This window comes from Rana temporaria, chromosome 3, assembly GCF_905171775.1.
Source record: "Rana temporaria chromosome 3, aRanTem1.1, whole genome shotgun sequence".
Classification (NCBI taxonomy): domain Eukaryota; kingdom Metazoa; phylum Chordata; class Amphibia; order Anura; family Ranidae; genus Rana; species Rana temporaria.
In genome coordinates this window covers 113,640,246-113,659,100 of record NC_053491.1, presented here as the reverse complement: position 1 = coordinate 113,659,100, position 18,855 = coordinate 113,640,246, and the positions used below count along the sequence as shown (strand labels likewise).

At 45.8% G+C, this 18,855-nt stretch overlaps 1 protein-coding gene across 2 annotated transcripts in view; it reads right to left on the bottom strand.

The window, feature by feature from the left end:
- Nucleotides 1-1,775: 1,775 nt before the first annotated feature.
- Nucleotides 1,776-18,855, bottom strand: part of ANKRD16 (ankyrin repeat domain 16) — a 33,372-nt gene continuing 16,292 nt past the window's right edge. Inside the window, exons 5-8 of one of the 2 annotated variants that reach the window (XM_040343281.1) lie at nucleotides 14,679-14,840; nucleotides 4,059-4,137; nucleotides 3,872-3,931; nucleotides 1,776-3,723 (exon numbers count right to left, since the gene is read on the bottom strand). In XM_040343281.1, the coding sequence (XP_040199215.1) occupies nucleotides 3,557-3,723; nucleotides 3,872-3,931; nucleotides 4,059-4,137; nucleotides 14,679-14,840 (468 nt within the window). In that variant the 3' untranslated portion in view covers nucleotides 1,776-3,556. The remainder of the gene's footprint in view (nucleotides 3,724-3,871; nucleotides 3,932-4,058; nucleotides 4,138-14,678; nucleotides 14,841-18,855) is intronic. The other variant, XM_040343282.1, reaches the window with a different exon arrangement.

Genomic DNA, 18,855 nt, shown 5'->3' with positions numbered 1-18,855 from the left:
CATGACAACAATTATTGTTCTTTAACAAAAGAATATTCAGTTGTGTTGAAGTCCAGAGCAGTCACTTCCTTATTGAAAACTCTCTCCCTAGTCAAAAAAAAAAAAAAAACATGTCACTTTCTTCAAACAAAATATGTACATTCCCAGTCTTTAGGCCCCTTTCACACAGGGCACGTCCGTTTTGACAGACTCCGCTTACACAGCAGGTATCAATCCATTGATGTGCGCTGAGCAGGCGGATGACAGGTCCGTTTCCACTCACTGTCCAGCTCTACTCTATGGGGAGATCAGATAAAAATGGACCGCCTGTCTGCTTTCATCCAATTCCATTCAATACGATTCGCCAGATGGATGGAAAATAGGACCTGTCCGATCAGGTCCGCCTGAAAAATGGACAGGCAAACCCGATTGGACAGCATGTGTGAAAGGGGCCTTAGTGTATGTCTTGGCTTAGCTAGAGCGGAAGGCTGCAGAATCTTTAGGCCCCTATGGGTTATTTCACATGGGCAACATCTGTTCAGTCATGTTTTTTCAAGGAAAAAATCAGTTTTCATCAGTTTTTAGTTCAGTTTACGTCAGTTTTTCTTCCATCTTTACATCAGTTTTTTAAATCCATCATCTGGAGTCCTTAACCACTGAAGTTCCAGAGATATTTTTTATTTTTTTGTTTACATGATTTGAAAAAAAAATAAAAATTAGACCTGAGGATTACTTAAAGCTCTCAAACATTATGGGCCAGATTCACAAAAGAGATACGACCGCGTATCTCCTGATACGCCGTCGTATCTCTGAGAGTATCTATGCGGCTGATTCATAGAATCAGTTACGCATAGATAGCCCTAAGATCCGACAGGTGTAATTGACTTGCACCGTCGGATCTTAGGATGCAATACTTCGGCCGCCGCTGGGTGGAGTTTGCGTCGTTTTCCAGCATCTGGTATGCAAATTAGCTTTTACGGCGATCCACGAAGGTACGCGCGTTCGTTACATCGTCGCTAGTCGGTTTTTCGCGTTGCAAAGTTATGGCTGCTATTGAGGTGGTGTAACAATAGACAGCCCAAGTATGGCCGTCGTTCCCGCGTCGAATTTCAAATTTTTTTTTTTCGCGCAAGTCGTCCGGGAATACGAAAGTACGTTACGCACGTCGCCATTCAAAACATTAAGTCGGGCGACGTCATTTCGCGCAAAGCACGGCGGGAAATTTCAAAACGGAGCATGCGCAGTACGTTCAGCGTGGGAACGCGCCTAATTTAAATGGTCCCCGCCCCAGTTGAATTAGGCGGGCTTGCGCCAGACGTCTTTACGTTACTCCGCCGCAAGTTTACACTCAAGTGCTTTGTGAATCAAGCACTTACGAGGAAAACTTGCGGCGGTGTAACGTAAAGACGATACGTTACGCCACCGCGGATCTTTATGAATCTGGCCCTATATATTTTCTGAAAGCAGACACCCTAGAGCAGTGATGGCGAAACCTTGGCACCCCAGATGTTTTGTAACTATGTTTCCCATGATGCTCAACTGCAGAGTGAATGAGCATCATGGGAAATGTAGTTCCAAAACATCTGGGGTGCCAAGGTTCGCTATTGCTGCCCTAGAAAATAATATAGTAACTTTTCAGTAAAAAAAAAAATAAAAATACACTAAAGTTAATTTTAGGGCTCACAAATGCAATGAATTACTCAATTTTTTGGTAAAATATAAAAGATGAAGTTGCACCAAGTAAATAGATACCAAACATCAAGCATTAAAATTGTGCACACCCGTGAAACAGCAAAAAAAATTCAATACACTATATTTTTCATAAGCAATGTTTTAAAAGACCTTACGGTCATCAGATTGGAGTCATCCAGGAGCTCTGGTGCTAAAATTATTGATCTCACTGTGGCGTGCACTGTGATATGTAACATGTATAGCACAATCTCCTATTGTACATAGGTGCATAAACACATGCGTTTTCACATCCATCTTCAGTTCAGTATACATGCGTTTTTTCATAGTTGTTGCAGAGACCAATCAGAAGTGACAAATGTATAAACAAAAAATGTTTCTTGCCTAAAAACTTACATAAAACAGAAAATATGTAAACAGATGACATCCGTTTACATCTCCCTGTGGCCAAACTAACCCCACGGTTTCCAAGTATGCTACATTCAAGCTGTGCTTCTGGCGAGAACTGTCACAATTGTTAGTGTGCTTATGTCAGATCGCAAATGGATGGTTTCTTAACTGATGCCATATGCACTGCTCTGGCATTTGCAGATGTAAATAGTGGCTACAATGATACTGTCCCTGGCTGCAAATGTATAGGAGGGTTAGGTTCCACTTTAAGCAAAGGTAATTGCTTGCCACAGACTTATTTTTTTTTTTTAAAAGAAATGGTTAGGAGTGAAATAGCAAAGCTGCTATTGCTGATCTCCTTCTAAAATTGTTGTTTTATAACTGTCGTGCTGACCCTCTGGCTTCAAGACTTTCTTCATTATGGAACTTAAAAATAAAAAATGCAGAACAGGAATTCTGAATTTAATCTGATTTACTGCATACTTGTCCCGGGTCAGTGATCCGTAGAGTACAAGGGTCCTAAAAACAAAGACAAAACATCAGGCTTCTATCTGCTACATTAGGATTTGCAGTGTGCAAGTCACCCGAGTTACCTTGCTCCAGTCATACTGTTTATCTCCCACTTTGACTTACTAGGACTTTTCCAGGAGGTACACATTTTTTTTTTTTAAAGTGGAACAAAACCCATTAATTCAAAGTGGAACTGATGGAAAAGATTGCAAAAAGGCAGATTTTTTTTATTGCAGTGGACACATGCAATGCTTTTCCTGCAAAAAAAAAATACACTTACCTACGTGATCACAATCCCCTTCAGAATGTATACTAAGCTGAGTCTGTGCAGCTCGTTATACACTAGCACTATGCCAGGAAGACTGCACTCCTGTGAACACATGGGAGTGGCAACATCCCACACAGGCCAATCAAAATGGCCGAAGACCAGAAGAACCCAGGGAGAATGCCTGCACTGGTGAGGGATTTTGCAGGCCTTGAACTGTTGGAAATTAGGTAAATATTTGTCTGATTTGTATTAGTTCTGCTTTAAATGATCACATAGGTAGCACCATGGTGCTACCTGCGGTACAAACAGTTGCTAAGGGTGCATTCACACTGGCATTTTTAACCGAGCAGAGGGAATTCACCCCCTTTGTCCAATTTGTTTGTGTAGAGCGAGTGAACCATGCCCAGGACCACTTGGAAGCGTTGGTTCCAGATGGCGTTTACTTGTGGTCTGGTATAATTCACTTTAGTGTGAGTATTCAGCTCATCTGGCAGTCGAAAACTTGCATCGGCTGGGGAGCGGAGATATTCCAACTTATCAATAAGCCAAAAACAAGTATATAAAAGCTTGTTTTACAGGTGACTCTTTGGATAAAAGCGACCCTGTGCTGACAGAGTCACTTTAGGAATGCAACTGCATGGTAATGATTCCCCACCTATTGTTATTAAATTAGAAACACTCTAGCAGAGACAGTCAAACAGCTTTACCCTTAAAAAAAAATCATTTTTGCAATGTGTCTTTAAAATCTGTAAAGCTATTCTTGACTTGAGGTTTCTTCGCAAGTTGCTCTGCAAATATCCCATGGGGGTCTGCTGTGTCCTTCAGCCCAGATTTCAGGAGAAAGTGGACACATTCTGCATGCTGGCCAGAAGCCGCCATGTGAAGAGCTGTGGAAAGAACAACATGTATGTGAGAGAGATAATGTTTTATTTATTATGGCCCAATTCAGACTTAGAAAAATCATGCACTATCCATTGAAAGTAGTTTATTATGTACTTTCAATGCGTAAAAAAAAAATAAAAAAAATAAACATACATATGTGTGTGTAGAATCTGTTCAAATCATTGCCATCTTTCACAGCTTCCCAAGTCAGCCCTGAGGAGATTCAATGTACACAACAGCTTGGCGTAATATTTATTGATAGGGGTTTCAAATAAATATAATTTCAGCAAAACTAGTAATGTAAGGAGGGGATATATTTGAAGTAAGAAGAAGATCTTACCGGACCTCCCTTTGTAATCTAGGCAGTTCAGATCAGCACCAAGGGATAGCAGAGTTGAGAGACAGCTGATGTGTCCTTCCTAAAAACATAGAAACAAAGTTTGCAAAACTTCCATAACCAACATATTGTGGGTTGCAGACAGTGTTGTTCATCTTCCTTTAAAAAAGTAACTAGTTACAATTACAAGTTACTTGCCCGAAAAAGTAATTAAGTTAGTGACTCAGTTACTTTATTAGCAAAGTAACTAGTTACTCGGAAAAGTAACTGAGATTTTTTTTGTTTTTATATTCTACAATGCTATTACGTTCTATAACATCTTTAGTATCAAAGATGTTTATATTAACTGATTGAAGAATAAAAACACTATATACAGTATTGTAGAACATTTCGTACTGTGTACAATTATTAATATCATCATCACACTCCACCTGCCCAGGCAGCATTACAGAATGCAGCCATGTCCCCCCACATACAGAATGCAGCCATGTGTCTTCTCTCCCCCCACATACAGTCTGCAGCCATGTGTCTTCTCCCCCCCCCCACATACAGTCTGCAGCCATGTGTCTTCTCCCCCCCCCCCACATACAGTCTGCAGCCATGTGTCTTCTCCCCCCCCCCACATACAGTATGCAGCCATGTGTCTTCTCCCCCCCCCCACATACAGTATGCAGCCATGTGTCTTCTCCCCCCCCCACACACACATACAGTATGCAGCCATGTGTCTTCTCCCCCACGCAGGGCTGGTGCAAGGATTTTTGACACCCTAGGCGAAGCCTCATTTTGACGCCCCCCCTCGCGCACACGCTATTCGCTCCCCATACGTACCCCCCTGCACATCTGTCCCCCCCACATACACACCAGTTCCCACTCTGTACCTCCCTGCACATATGTTTCCCCCACACATCTGCCCCCCACACACACCTGTCTCCCCCCAGTCTGAACCCCCCCACACCAGTTCCCACTCTGTACCCCCCCCCCACACACACACACCTGTCGGCCCCTCACACCAGTTCCCACTCTGTACCCCCCCACACACACCTGTCCCCCCCCCCACACACACCTGTCTCCCCCTCCACACCAGTTCCCACTCTGTACCCCCTGCACATCTGTCCCCCCTCTGTACCCCCCCCCCACACACACCTGTCTCCCCCCACACACACCTGTCTCCCCCTCCACACCAGTTCCCACTCTGTACCCACTGCACATCTGTCCCCCCTCCCCACATACACACCAGTTCCCACTCTGTACCTCCCTGCACATATGTTTCCCCCGCACATCTGTCCCCCCCCACACACACCTGTCTCCCCCCAGTCTGAACCCCCCCACACCAGTTCCCACTCTGTACCCCCCCCCACACACACACACCTGTCGGCCCCTCACACCAGTTCCCACTCTGTACCCCCCCACACACACCTGTCTCCCCCCCCACACACACCTGTCTCCCCCTCCACACCAGTTCCCACTCTGTACCCCCTGCACATCTGTCCCACATACACACCAGTTCCAACTCTGTACCCCCCCCACACACACCTGTCTCCCCCCACACACACCTGTCTCCCCCTCCACACCAGTTCCCACTCTGTACCCACTGCACATCTGTCCCCCCTCCCCACATACACACCAGTTCCCACTCTGTACCTCCCTGCACATATGTTTCCCCCACACATCTGCCCCCCCCCACACCAGTTCCCACTCTGTACCTCCCTGCACATATGTTTCCCCCACACATCTGCCCCCCCACACCAGTTCCCACTTTGTACCCCCCTGCACATCTGCCCCCCCACACCGGTTCCCACTCTGTACACCCCCCCCACACACCTGTATCCCCCCCACACAAGTTCCCACTCTGTACCCCCTGCACATCCCCCCCCCCCACACCAGTTCCCACTCTGTACCCCCCCCCACACCTGTCCCCCCACACACCAGTTCCCACTGTACCCCCCTGCACATCTCTGCCCCCCCACCAGTTCCCACTCTGTACAAACCCCCACACCTGTCCCCCCCCCACACCAGTTCCCACTGTACCCCCCCGGCACATGTCCCCCCCACACCAATTCCCACTCTGTACCCCCCACACACACACACCTGTCCCCAGGGCCGATCCTAGGGTCACAGGCGCCTGGGTGCAGAAATATTTCTGGCGCCCCCACATGGGCGTGGTCATCTTACTAACTCCTCCCCATTACAAATGTTTCTATGGCAACGACTCAGAGATGCTCCCTTAAGAAGTCTTCATTATCCTGGGATCCTCCAATGATCTCTTAACAATAAACAAATTACAGGAAGAGAGTACACTAATGGGACCAGGGGGGGGGGGGTCTCTCTGATGGACACAGAGAGGGCTTCTGTTAGAGAGTCTGGTAGAAAGAGCCAACAGACATACTACAGACATAGTACAGGAGACGGTCAGAGACTGCAGACATGGTACAAGAGATGGTCAGAGACTGCAGACATGGTACAAGAGATGGTCAGAGACTGCAGACATGGTACAAGAGATGGTCAGAGACTGCAGACATGGTACAAGAGATGGTCAGAGACTGCAGACATGGTACAAGAGATGGTCAGAGACTGCAGACATGGTACAAGAGATGGTCAGAGACTGCAGACATGGTACAAGAGATGGTCAGAGACTGCAGACATGGTACAAGAGATGGTCAGAGACTGCAGACATGGTACAAGAGATGGTCAGAGACTGCAGACATGGTACAAGAGATGGTCAGAGACTGCAGACATGGTACAAGAGATGGTCAGAGACTGCAGACATGGTACAAGAGATGGTCAGAGACTGCAGACATGGTACAAGAGATGGTCAGAGACTGCAGACATGGTACAAGAGATGGTCAGAGACTGCAGACATGGTACAAGAGATGGTCAGAGACTGCAGACATGGTACAAGAGATGGTCAGAGACTGCAGACATGGTACAAGAGATGGTCAGAGACTGCAGAGATGATACAAGAGATGGTCAGAGACTGCAGACATGATACAAGAGATGGTCAGAGACTGCAGGCATGATACAAGAGATGGTCAGAGACTGAAAACATGAAACAAGAGATGGTCAGAGACTGCAGACATGAAACAAGAGATGGTCAGAGACTGCAGACATGAAACAAGAGATGGTCAGAGACTGCAGACATGAAACAAGAGATGGTCAGAGACTGCAGACATGAAACAAGAGATGGTCAGAGACTGCAGACATGAAACAAGAGATGGTCAGAGACTGCAGACATGAAACAAGAGATGGTCAGAGATTGCAGACATGAAACAAGAGATGGTCAGACTGCAGACATGAAACAAGAGATGGTCAGAGACTGCAGACGTGAAACAAGAGATGGTCAGAGACTGCAGACGTGAAACAAGAGATGGTCAGAGACTGCAGGTATAATACAAAAGATGGTCAGAGACTGAAAACATGATACAAGAGATGGTCAGAGACTGAAAACATGATACAAGAGATAGTCAGAGACTGCAGACATGAAACAAGAGATGGTGAGAGACTGCAGGCATGATACAAGAGATGGTAAGAGACTGCGGAAATTATACAAGAGATGGTCAGAGACTGCGGAAATTATACAAGAAATCAATGCATCAAATGCAGCCTACCAGTGCCCACCAAATCCAGCTCATCGGTGCACACGAATTGCAGCCTGTCAGTGCTCCTGGATCACACAGAGCAGCGACGATCTCCTGCTGTCACAGAGCTTGGATTTGAATCTCCCGGGCATCCACTCTAGCAAAGTCCCGCCTCCTAGACCAGCTTGTGGCTTCTATGATACACGTCACACTGATTCAATTTTACTGCATTGGATCGGTGTTCCGTCTATCTCACAGGAGGCGGGACTTTGTTACAGTGCTGCCAGGAATTTCAGACCAAAGCTTGTGATGTGCGAGACACACACAAGCAGTGGCATCGCTAGGGTTGGTGTCACCTGGTGCGGTCAGTGGCTAGCGGGACCCACAGGTCAGGGGGCAGCGGGACCCACAGGTCAGGGGCCAGCAGGAACCACAGGTCAGCGGCCAGCAGGAACCACAGGTCAGCGGCCAGCAGGAACCACAGGTCAGCGGCCAGCAGGAACCACAGGTCCGTAGACAGTTCCCAACAGGACCTACAGCCTGTGGGTCCTGATGGGAGGTGGCCGCGGACCTGTGGGTCCTGCTGGGAGGTGGCCGCGGACCTGTGGGTCCTGCAGGGAGCTGCCCGCGGACCTGTGGGTTCTGCAGGGAGCTGGCCGCGGACCTGTGGGTTCTGCAGGGAGCTGGCTGCAGACCTGTGGGTTCTGCAGAGAGCTGGCTGCGGACCTGTGGGTCCTGCTGGGGGCTGGCCCCGGACCTGTGGGTCCTGCTGGCCTGTAGGCCATGGCTAGCTTCCAGCAGGACCTGCAGGTAATAGGGGGGGAAATAAATAGAATGATCATGTGTGGGTCAGGGTCTCTCACCTCAGCCATGGTCCAATGGCAGCTGCCAGCTCAGCAGGACAGGTCCTCCTCCCTGCAAGTTGCATGGCCTCCTCCATAGTTGGGGGGGGGGGTGTGTGATGGCGATGCTCATGTGCTGGGGTCAATTACATGCACTGACTGCAGCAAGCAGCGTGCCCAGGCAGACCCGCCGTCACCGCCGCCGTGGCTTCTGGGAGTTGTAGTCCGCGACCTCCTCAGAGACAGGCGATTGATGCGCCGCTCGGAGTGAAGCCACAACAAGAAGAAAATTGTAAGCGGGTGGCTGCGTCTCCTCCTGGCGCTCCTAAAATCAATGCTGCTGTCACTCACTGTGCGTGTGTTTGCTACACATAACGAAGCTTTGGCACCGCACGGATCAAGGAGAGGTGGAGGGAGGGAAGCCCTCTGACAGTCTGACACCTCGGCGCCCCTCCCCTCTGGGCGCCCGGGTGCCGGGCACCCAGTGCACCCCGCCCAGGATCGGCCCTGCCTGTCCCCCCACTCACCAGTTCCCACTGTACCCCCCTGCACATCTGCCCCCCCACACATCTGCCCCCCACACCAGTTCCCACTCTGTACCCCCCCACACACACACCTGTCTCCTTCTCACACATCAGTTCCCACTCGGTACCCCCCTGTATATGTCCCCCCACACACACCAGTTCCCACTGTACCCCCTGCACATCTCTGCCCACACACACACACACACACACACACACACACACACACACACACACACACACACATATATATATATATATATATATATATATATATATATATATATATCTTCCCCCCACACACACAAACCAGTTCCCCCTCTGTACACAGTGCAATGCACAGTAAACTTAAAAGTACATTTTTTTATTTCTTGTCACTGGGTGCAGGATGCTGCAGCACTGAGCGTCCTGCCTGTGCTTACACTAATATACCTAATGAACCGCGCTGCTGCCCGTCTGTCTCCTCTTCTCACATTCCACTACAGATCCCCAAGCAACCAGGAGGAGGGGGGGGGGGGGGGGGAAGCACGGACTTGCATGCAGGGCTTCAGACACCATCTCACCCTGGCCGCTTCAACCTCCACTGACCTCCATCAATCGAGCAGCACTTCCGGCCAGCTGATGTCCCGGCTCTCTCCCCTCATCTCACTGCCGCTGCTACGGTCGGCACTGCAGGCTAAGAAAAGCATTGTGGAGACGATGTCTCCACAGGCGCAACAGCCCCCTAACCTGGCGGCTGGCGCCATAAGGCATGTTTTTTAAAAATGCAGGTCCAGGAGGTATTTTGCCGCTCCCCCTACCCTGGCGCTCTAGGCAGCCACCTGACTTGCCTATGCCTAGCGCCGGCCCTGCCCCCACACATACAGTATGCAGCCATGAGCCATGTGTCTTCTACCCCCCACATACAGTATGCAGTCATGAGCCATGTGTCTTCTACCCCCCACATACAGTATGCAGCCATGAGCCATGTGTGTCCCCATACCTAGATGCCGTCCGTCACCACCTAGTTAATCACCGTGCGGGGAACATTACAGCTTGAATTTGAATAGCTGTCTGTTCCCCGCCCCGTATAGACACTCCCCTTGCTCGGGATTGGACGGCCGGGTGATCTGCACTTTGATAGACAGGTCACCCGTCCAATCCCGAGCAAGGGGGAGTGTCTATACGGCGCGCGGCGTATAGACACTTCCCCTTGCTCGGGATTGGATGGGTGACCTGTCTATCAAAGTGCAGATCACCCGGCCGTCCAATCCCGAGCAAGGGGAGTGTCTATACGGGGCGGGGAACAGACAGCTATTCAAGCTGTAATGTTCCCCGCACGGTGATTAATTAGGCGGCGGCGGTTGCGGTAATCTCGGTAACGCCGCCAATGTAGTGGGAACGGCGTTGCCGAGAAGGTAAAAGTAATCAGGTAGATTACTAGTTACCCGCAGGAGGGCAATCTTTACGTAACGACGTTTATTTAAACGCCGTTACTTACAACACTGGTTGCAGATAAGAAATAAATTAAGAGAAACCCAATTAGGAACAGTGCCATCACTAGGGGGGAATGAGGTGTGCAGGCCAGAGGAGTGACACCCATCGGCAAGGCCCAGTGCATTGCCACTGCATGATTTTGGCTCTTAATTTCTTGCGTAATTCCTGTCTGAGGCCGAGCTGTCCCTGACGGCGAGAGATCTATACTGATGAGAGTGGTCTGTACTGAGGGAGTTCTATACTGACGGGAGGGGTCTTTACTGACGGCGAGGGGCCTGTACTGATGAAGAGGGGTCTGTAAATACTGCAGGTTGGGGTGTCTGTATTTAATGTACTATAGTTTGGGCAGTGTGGGGGGGGGGGGGGGGGGGGGTTAGGTGACACCATGTTTTTATTACCAAGGTACAAAAGCTTCTACAAATAGTTATGCCCTTCAGGAGGCAGAACAAATTAGCCCTTTGAAAAGGCCTTTTTACCAGTAACTCCTTTTCTGAGAGAGTCTTCAAGGACAGCTCATGAGACCTATAGCTTCTCTTACCAGGATAGGAAACATGTTAACCCCCCCACCGGATAAAAGGCAGGCCTCATGTCAGTATTGGTCAAGAACCGTAGGACGTACCTGCAAAACATATACACATAACTCTAGACATAACCAGATGGGAATCTGGCTGTCCTGGAAGACTCTCAGAAGAGGAGTTACCGGTAAGTCTAACTCAGCTTTTCTTCAAGCGTCTTCCAGAACAGCCCATGAGACGATGAGCCAGAACTTACCAGTCTAGGGAGGTACAACTGCCTGAGGAACATTACCAAACGCCTGCTCCTGAGAAGATAGGAGGTCCAGGCCATAATGTTTAACGAAGGTTGAAAAACTGGATCACGTGGCAGCCTTGCATATTTTTTTCCGGTGAGGCTCCAGCCCTTTTAGCCCAAGACGCAGACAAGGTTCTTGTTGAGTGCGCATTGACAAAAGGCAGAGGAATCTTCCTAACCTTGTAGGATTCTGAAATAACTTGCTTTATCCACCTAACCAAGGTGGCTTTAGATATTAAATTGTGAGTAAATGGCAATCCCGCTTATAGTAGACAAAAAGTAGCACTCACCGAATATATTACTTGGGGTGTAATAAAAAAATACTGACGCAAATAGGAAAAAATAACAAACAAAATTATATAAGTACACACCCTAAAGAGTTAAACTACATACACTTTAATGGCTATAAATAAGCAAAATACAAAAGGCAACAACAATATCCCTTAGTCCCCTATAAAAAGGCCAGAAGAGAAATCCCTGATAAAGGGAATGATTCCCTAGTGTCAAAAAATTTCCCAAAGCTATAAAACAGATGATCTCCTCTCAAAAAATAAGGGGGAGAATGAATCATGCAGTACGTGGATCCCAAACTCCCCCCAATATAACACACCCCCTATGAGCACCTGTTAATACCCCAAGCCACCTGGGGCGAGACCTGAACGGGACAATTCCTGAAAGAGAATTGTCATGTGTTTTTTGTAGGATTGGTTATAGTAACTGCATTACTCCAGAAATGGAATAGTGTGAATATTTTCTGTGTTTACAGAATCACACTGTCCCTTTCAGGAATTTTCTGGCTACACAAGTAGACGCTAGGGCTGGTTTAAGACTTACAATAAATGAGTCACAGGCCCTCCATAAAAGAATATCTCCTCTTTTATCCATCGGATCTCCAAGCATCGATTGGGATAAATTCTAGGTCCGTAGTTTTGGAAATTTTTGACTGAGGTGCATCTAACTTGGGATTTTTGTTCCAAGGCTGTACCGTGTCCTCCTCAAAACGGAAACCTTATTTTTAGGTTACCGTAAAAAAACTTTTTTCTCTAGATTTTCCCACTGCAGCTTGATTGCATCAAGAAGGAAACAAGTCATCAACATCCTCCAATGACAGCTTGTATCTCGAGCCCGCAATGGATTTCCACCACCATGTTTCACTGTAGAAACCATGCATTTTTCTTTGTACTCCTCATATTTGTGTTGCCATACAATTTTGAAGCCATCAGCCATCATTGTCTTTTTTTAGCATGGGTCCTGGCAACTTCTAGGCGGGTTTTTTTGTGCATGGGCTTTAGAAGAGGCTTCCTTCGTGGATGACAGCCATGCATGCCATTCCTCTGCAGTGTATGCCGTATTGTGTCCCGGGACACAATCACCCCAGTTTGGCTTTCTACTTCTTTAGCTAACTGCAGTGAATTTTCATGGCCTTGGCATATTCTTCAACCCTTCTCATCAGAAGATGCTGCTGTTGAGGTGTTAACTTCCGTGGACGGCCTGGATGCCTCTGGGAGATGGTTGTTCCATCTTAGTTATAAAAAAAAGTTTGCTACAGTATTCTGACTGATAATTAAAGCGTTACTGATCTTCTTGTAGCCGTCACCTTAGTTATGTAAAGAAATACATTTCTTTCTCAGGCCTTGTGACATTTCCCTTCCATGTGGTGCCATTGCTTGACAGCATGAAATGGGAAGGGGTTTTCTTTGTTAAGAAAGACTGTCAATTAGACTCACCTGTAGTTGAATTCTTGTTAATTAGGATTCTGTTGTTTAAAATTTAGCTTTGCTCCTAATGCTGGCCATACGCTATACGAAATTTGGTCATTTAGACAGTTCGCTAGTTTTTCGGACAGTTAATGGGCACAAAATCAATAATCGTTGGGACGTTTGAGCCGACAAGTTTGGAAATTTTCTGCCCACCGAACGATAAATTGAAAGGTTAATTTGTTTCCCGTCCGAACTGTCTGCACTAGGTATATGTAAAAAAAAAAAAAAAAAAGTTTTTTTTTTTTCTTTATTTATGTCCTCTGAACGATTTATCGGTCATTACATGATGTTACCATTGTTTGCGCTCACGGCTGAATGTTCGTTTTTTTGAAAATGGGTTCGGCCAATTTTTCGTATAGTGTATGGCCAGCATTAGTCTTTCATTGGGGTGAATTCATTTTTTGCAACATGGTCTTGAATGAATTTGTAAGGAAAAAAATACTTGTGTGTGCAAATGAACAAACCTTGGTTGCAATCGATGGCCTGCATTGTGGGAGTATTTTGTAGTATAGTATCCCATTGAAAAATGTTGATTCCGATCAAAGAAAAAAGTAAAAGCTTTTCTGCCAAATCTGTTGGGGTGTACTTATTTATGCTGAGCACTGTATATGTAAATTTTTTAATGCTCAGTAAGTGTCAAACAAACAGGCTGGAGGCAGAGAGGTAATATAGGCATCTGCTTAGCTGAACTGGGAAGTTACATTTTCATCAGGAAATAAGCTAGGCTGTGCAAAGTTCAAAATGTGTAAGGCCCCTTTCAGACGGACGGCAGTTTTGCCGCAATTAAGGCTGCATTCACACCTAAGCGACAGCCGCGTTCGCGTGTAGCGGCAGATTTGCCGCGATTACAAATGTTTCATTTTTTTCTAAAGTATTCCCATTGCTGTCTATGGGAAAACGCGCCTGTCGCGTGAAAAAAAGGGTCCGGGACTTTTTTTCAGGCGACAGGCGTTGCGCGTCTATGAGATGTGAACCATCTCCATAGACGGCAATGGGAATTCTCCCCTCTAGCAACAGAAGCGTCCCGCGTCGGGCGTTTTGTCGCTTAGGTGTGAATGGGGTCTAAAAGCATGTACTTTCAGTGAAATTCAAGGCTCTGGGCACTGCGATTAGCTGCATTTGTACATTGCGATTACGTGCGTTTACATGCGGCCGCGTTTAGCTGCGGTAGTCATTTCCATAGCAACTCTTTTTATTTTTTTTGATTATGATGTGCTTCCTGTTCTTTTTTTTTTTCTCACGCTGCTATCCGCAGTTGACACAAAAGACTGCGATTACCTGCGGTTAAGTGCATGTAGCTGTGTTAAATCGCACCTGGATGCATTCAATTCTATTTGCACCAAACCGCATGCAACAAAATCGCAGCTAAACGTTGTGTGTGAATGGGGCCATAGGAAATTGTGTGCTTTTAGCTGTGGTAGAAAACTAGAAAATCCGCAGCTAAAAGCACCATTCTATCCATCCGGGTGAAAGGGACCTAAATGTCGCTATACATAATTAAAAAAAAAAAATTGCCAATAAAACAGCACATATACAGTACATGTATTTGAACTATGTACTGAGCCATTTGTCCCTTGTTTCACTTTGAGTCTAAATCTTAGTTATGCTTTTATTAAAGATAGCCGACTCTACAACTGACCTTAGCAGCATAGTGTAGTGGGCTGAGCTGGATTGACGTTGCTCTTTCATTTACATTCACACCAAGACTAGACACCAGGTAGTGGAGAGATTGGTCTTGTCCTGTAACAGCAGCTAGATGCAACGCCTGGGCTCCCATCTTATCCACAGCTGTGAAGCAGACCTGGCATTAGAACAGAAACCACAAATTATCTAGGATTTGTTTAATGCAGCTTTCACATTGTACGGTCACTAATATTTAGAACAAAGAAAAATAGTTCTCTCACTTCCAACACCACTCTTATTTTTTATTTCCCAAAGATCATGTGAGAAATACGCAAACTGCAAACCAACCTTATATCAAGTAAATTCCTTCATTGCAGATATATGCAAATATAAAGAAACTCACCAAATCTAGCTCTCACCACATTAAGGCCCCTTTCACACTGGGGCGGGAGGTGCGGTGGCGGTATAGCGGCGCTATACCGTAGGAATTGCTGCGGGATTTGGCTACTAGCGGCGCGTTATTAATCCCCGCTAGCAGACGAAAAAGGGTCAATACCGCCCCCAAATGTGCCTCTGCAGAGGCGCATTGTGGGTGGTATTACCGCGGTTTCCCTTTGTTTTAAATGGAAAGGAGCGGTATACACACCGCTCCTTCATGCTGCTTGCAGGAGATTTTTTTCTCTCCTGCCAGCGCATCGCCTCATTGTAAAAGCCCTCGGGATTTCACATTGAGAATGCTGAGGCAGGAGTTTTTCAGGCGGTATTTAGGTGCTATACCGCCTGAAAAACTCCTCAGTGTGAAAAGGGGGCCTAAAGATAAAAATATATTTTTTTTAAACAAACCGGTCATACTTGCCTCCACTGTGCAGCTCATTTTGCACAGAGTGGCCCCGAACCTGGTCTTCTGGGGTCCCTTGGCGGCTGTCTCGGCTCTTCCCCGCAATAATTAACCACCTTTATGCAAGCAAGTTGGCATGGTAGTTAGTTCTTGCGGGGCGCACTCCAGTGATACAGCCGGCGGCTATAGCTGCTCACTGTATCACTCCGCCCCGCCCCGGTGCGCCGCGTCATTGGATGCGATTGACAGCAGCGCAAGCCAATGGCTGCGCTGCTATAAATCAACCAATGAATGAGCCGAGAAGCCGGCTGAAAAGCCTGCGCATTCACGGCGCGGGACTTTCGAGGGGTCAGGTAAGTAAATATGGGGGGGGGGGGGGGTGTCGCTAATCCACAGATGTTTTTTCACCTTAATACATAGAATGCATCAAGGCAATTTTTTTTTTACCTTTACAACCCCTTTAAAGCGGTTGTATAGTCCATTTTTGGATAAGCTAATAAAGCTTTCCTGTAGGTAAAAAAAAAAATATATATATATATATATATATATATATATATATATATATATATATATAATATTTATAATAACCTTTACGGTTTAGGAGATATTCCCCTCACAATGAACGGCTGACTACAGCGGCGCATGTGCACAGGGGATTCTCGGCTTAAGGCCCAGCAGATGCCAGACCTTGCCGGAAAGAAGTCTCCTGCGCGGGAGTGACGACATTGCGGCTCCAGCCACTCACAGCATAAGTTACCGATGCCTTGTTCTAAGGCAAGTATTTCATAATGAGCTAATATGTGGTGCATACTAGCTCATTATGCTATTCGCCTTATAGGCGATTACAAAAAAAAAAAAAAAAACTTTGGGGGGACTATACAACCGCTTCAAGATCCCTTTCACACTGAGGTGCTTTGCAGGCACTACAACGCTAAAAATAGCACCTGCAAAGCGCCCTGAAAGAGCCGCTCCTCACATCTTTGTAGCAGTGAAGGAGTGGTGTGTATACCGCTCCTGCCTATTGAAATGAATGGGCACTGCGGCTATACCGCCGTTGCAGCGGCGCTTTGCGGGTGGCTTTAACCCCGTTTTTGCCCGCTAGGGGGGGGAATAAAAGTGCCCGCTAGCGGCCGAATAGCGCAGCAAAATTTACGGGAAAGCGCTGCCTAAAATAACGGTGCTTTACCACCGACGCACCCACCGCCCCATTGTTTTCAGCTGCCATCTTTGCCTCTGTTTAATCTACAACTGCCATAATTCTGTACATCAGTTATGACACCAGCCATTGGATGGTTTGACAGTTTGGCTGAGAGCACAACCAATGGGAGGGTTACATTTCCGGCAAATGAAACTGCTTTATGGATGGGTTTACTTCCGCTTTAAAATGTATGTTTTTGAATAATAATAATAATAAAAAAAAAAAAAAACTAAAACCACTTTGCTGAATAATAGGAGCCTGCTCACCAACAATACGTATGTTGTAAAAGGTACATGCCAACCAATATGCCTGCAAGCAGGAACTTTGGGTTTTAACAACGCATAGGCCAATGTGTTAAAACATCAAGTCACTTTAGGAGATTTACCATGTCATATACAATTCTCAAGCCAAGTAAATCAAATGTACCTGTTCATACAGAAAACATTAAATTTGTATAAAAGACCTTTGAACGCTGTACATTCTCCTGGGCACAAGATGTATAGAAGGGCTTAAGGCCCCTTTCACACTTGTGCCACTTGTCCTACGACTTGGGACTGCAAAGTCACATGACAAGTCGTACCCCATGATTTCTAATGAGTACCATTCATATCTATGCAAATTCAAGTCGCACCGCCTTCAAAAGTAGTCCTTGTACTACTCGGGGGTTAAAAGCACCCCGCGAGCAGCCAAAAAGCGTTTCTAAAACAAGCAGCGCTTTACCGCCAACGCAGTCACGCTGTCAGTGTGAAAGGTCTCTAAGAGAAAAGAAATACAGACAGTAAAACATTTGGCATCCCCTTAATTTGATTCGAATCCCATTCTAAATCAAATTTATTCTATTCAAATTTTGAAAGATGGTTATATTCTTTTTATTGTATTGTTTTTTTCCCATTCTATTAACTTTCTATTCTAATGTAGATATGTGCAATTCGTTTTTTTTTTTCCGAAATTCAACAAAAAATTTTTTTCGGAAATATTTGAATTAATGAAAACCCATTTAACAAATTTTTCCAGAAATTCAAAAATCCGTAAATCTGAAAATTCTAAATATTATCTAATAAACAACTATTTACTAACTAGTAAATTATAGGTACTGGAACTTTGTTTCAAATTTGACTCTAAGTGAACGCAACGAATACGAATTTAACTGAAGTTACGAATTATCCAAAATAACGAATACCGCAACAAAACGAATACAACGTAATGAATTAATAATAACTTTATTCCTTACATTCCATTCATTTGGATTCATTATAGCGTATAATAATTCGTAACTTCGGACACATTTGTATTTGTTACGTTCATAAACAGACAAAATTTGAAAGGAAATTACAATACCTATAATTTAATAGTTATTATTAGTAGGGTTGTCCAGATACCGATACCAGTATCGGTATCGGGACCGATACCGAGTATTTGCGCTAGTACTCGTACTCGCGCAAATACTCCCGATACCAAAATAGAATACTTTTTTTTTTTTTGTGACATCGAACACAAATTGGATGGCACCATTGGATGGCACTGATAGGTGGCACTGGCATTGATTGAATGGCACTCATAAATGGATGGCACCGATAGGTGGCACTGGCATTGATTGGGTGGCACTGATGAGATGCACTAATAAGCTGCCTCCCTGCACTGATGCACTAATGGGCACTGATCTGCACTGATAGGTGGCACTGGCTAGCTGCACTTTTGGGCACTGGCACCGATGAGCTGCACTGACAGTGATCACTCCTTCAATGATATGTAGTTTTCCAGTACCGTATGCTAAAAAACAGCCCCACACCATGATGTACCAGTTCTTCATAATTCTAAAGAAAATATCTTTGGTCTGTATTGTGGTTTGAAAACGGTCATATGACATTAAAAAAAAAAAGTATCGGTATTTGGTATCGGCGACTACTTGAAAAAAAGTATCGGTACTTGTACTCGGTCCTAAAAAAGTGGTATCGGGACAACCCTAATTATTAGTTAGTTGTATTTCAGAATTTCTAATTTACAAATACAAAATGGAACATAACAAATTAAAATTTCTGAAGTTATGAACTTATTTGAAATAATGAATTTAGATAAGCGTTGCGCAAACTGTTGGCGCTATATAAATCCTGTATAATAATAATAATAATAATAATAATAACGAATGACCAGTGCACG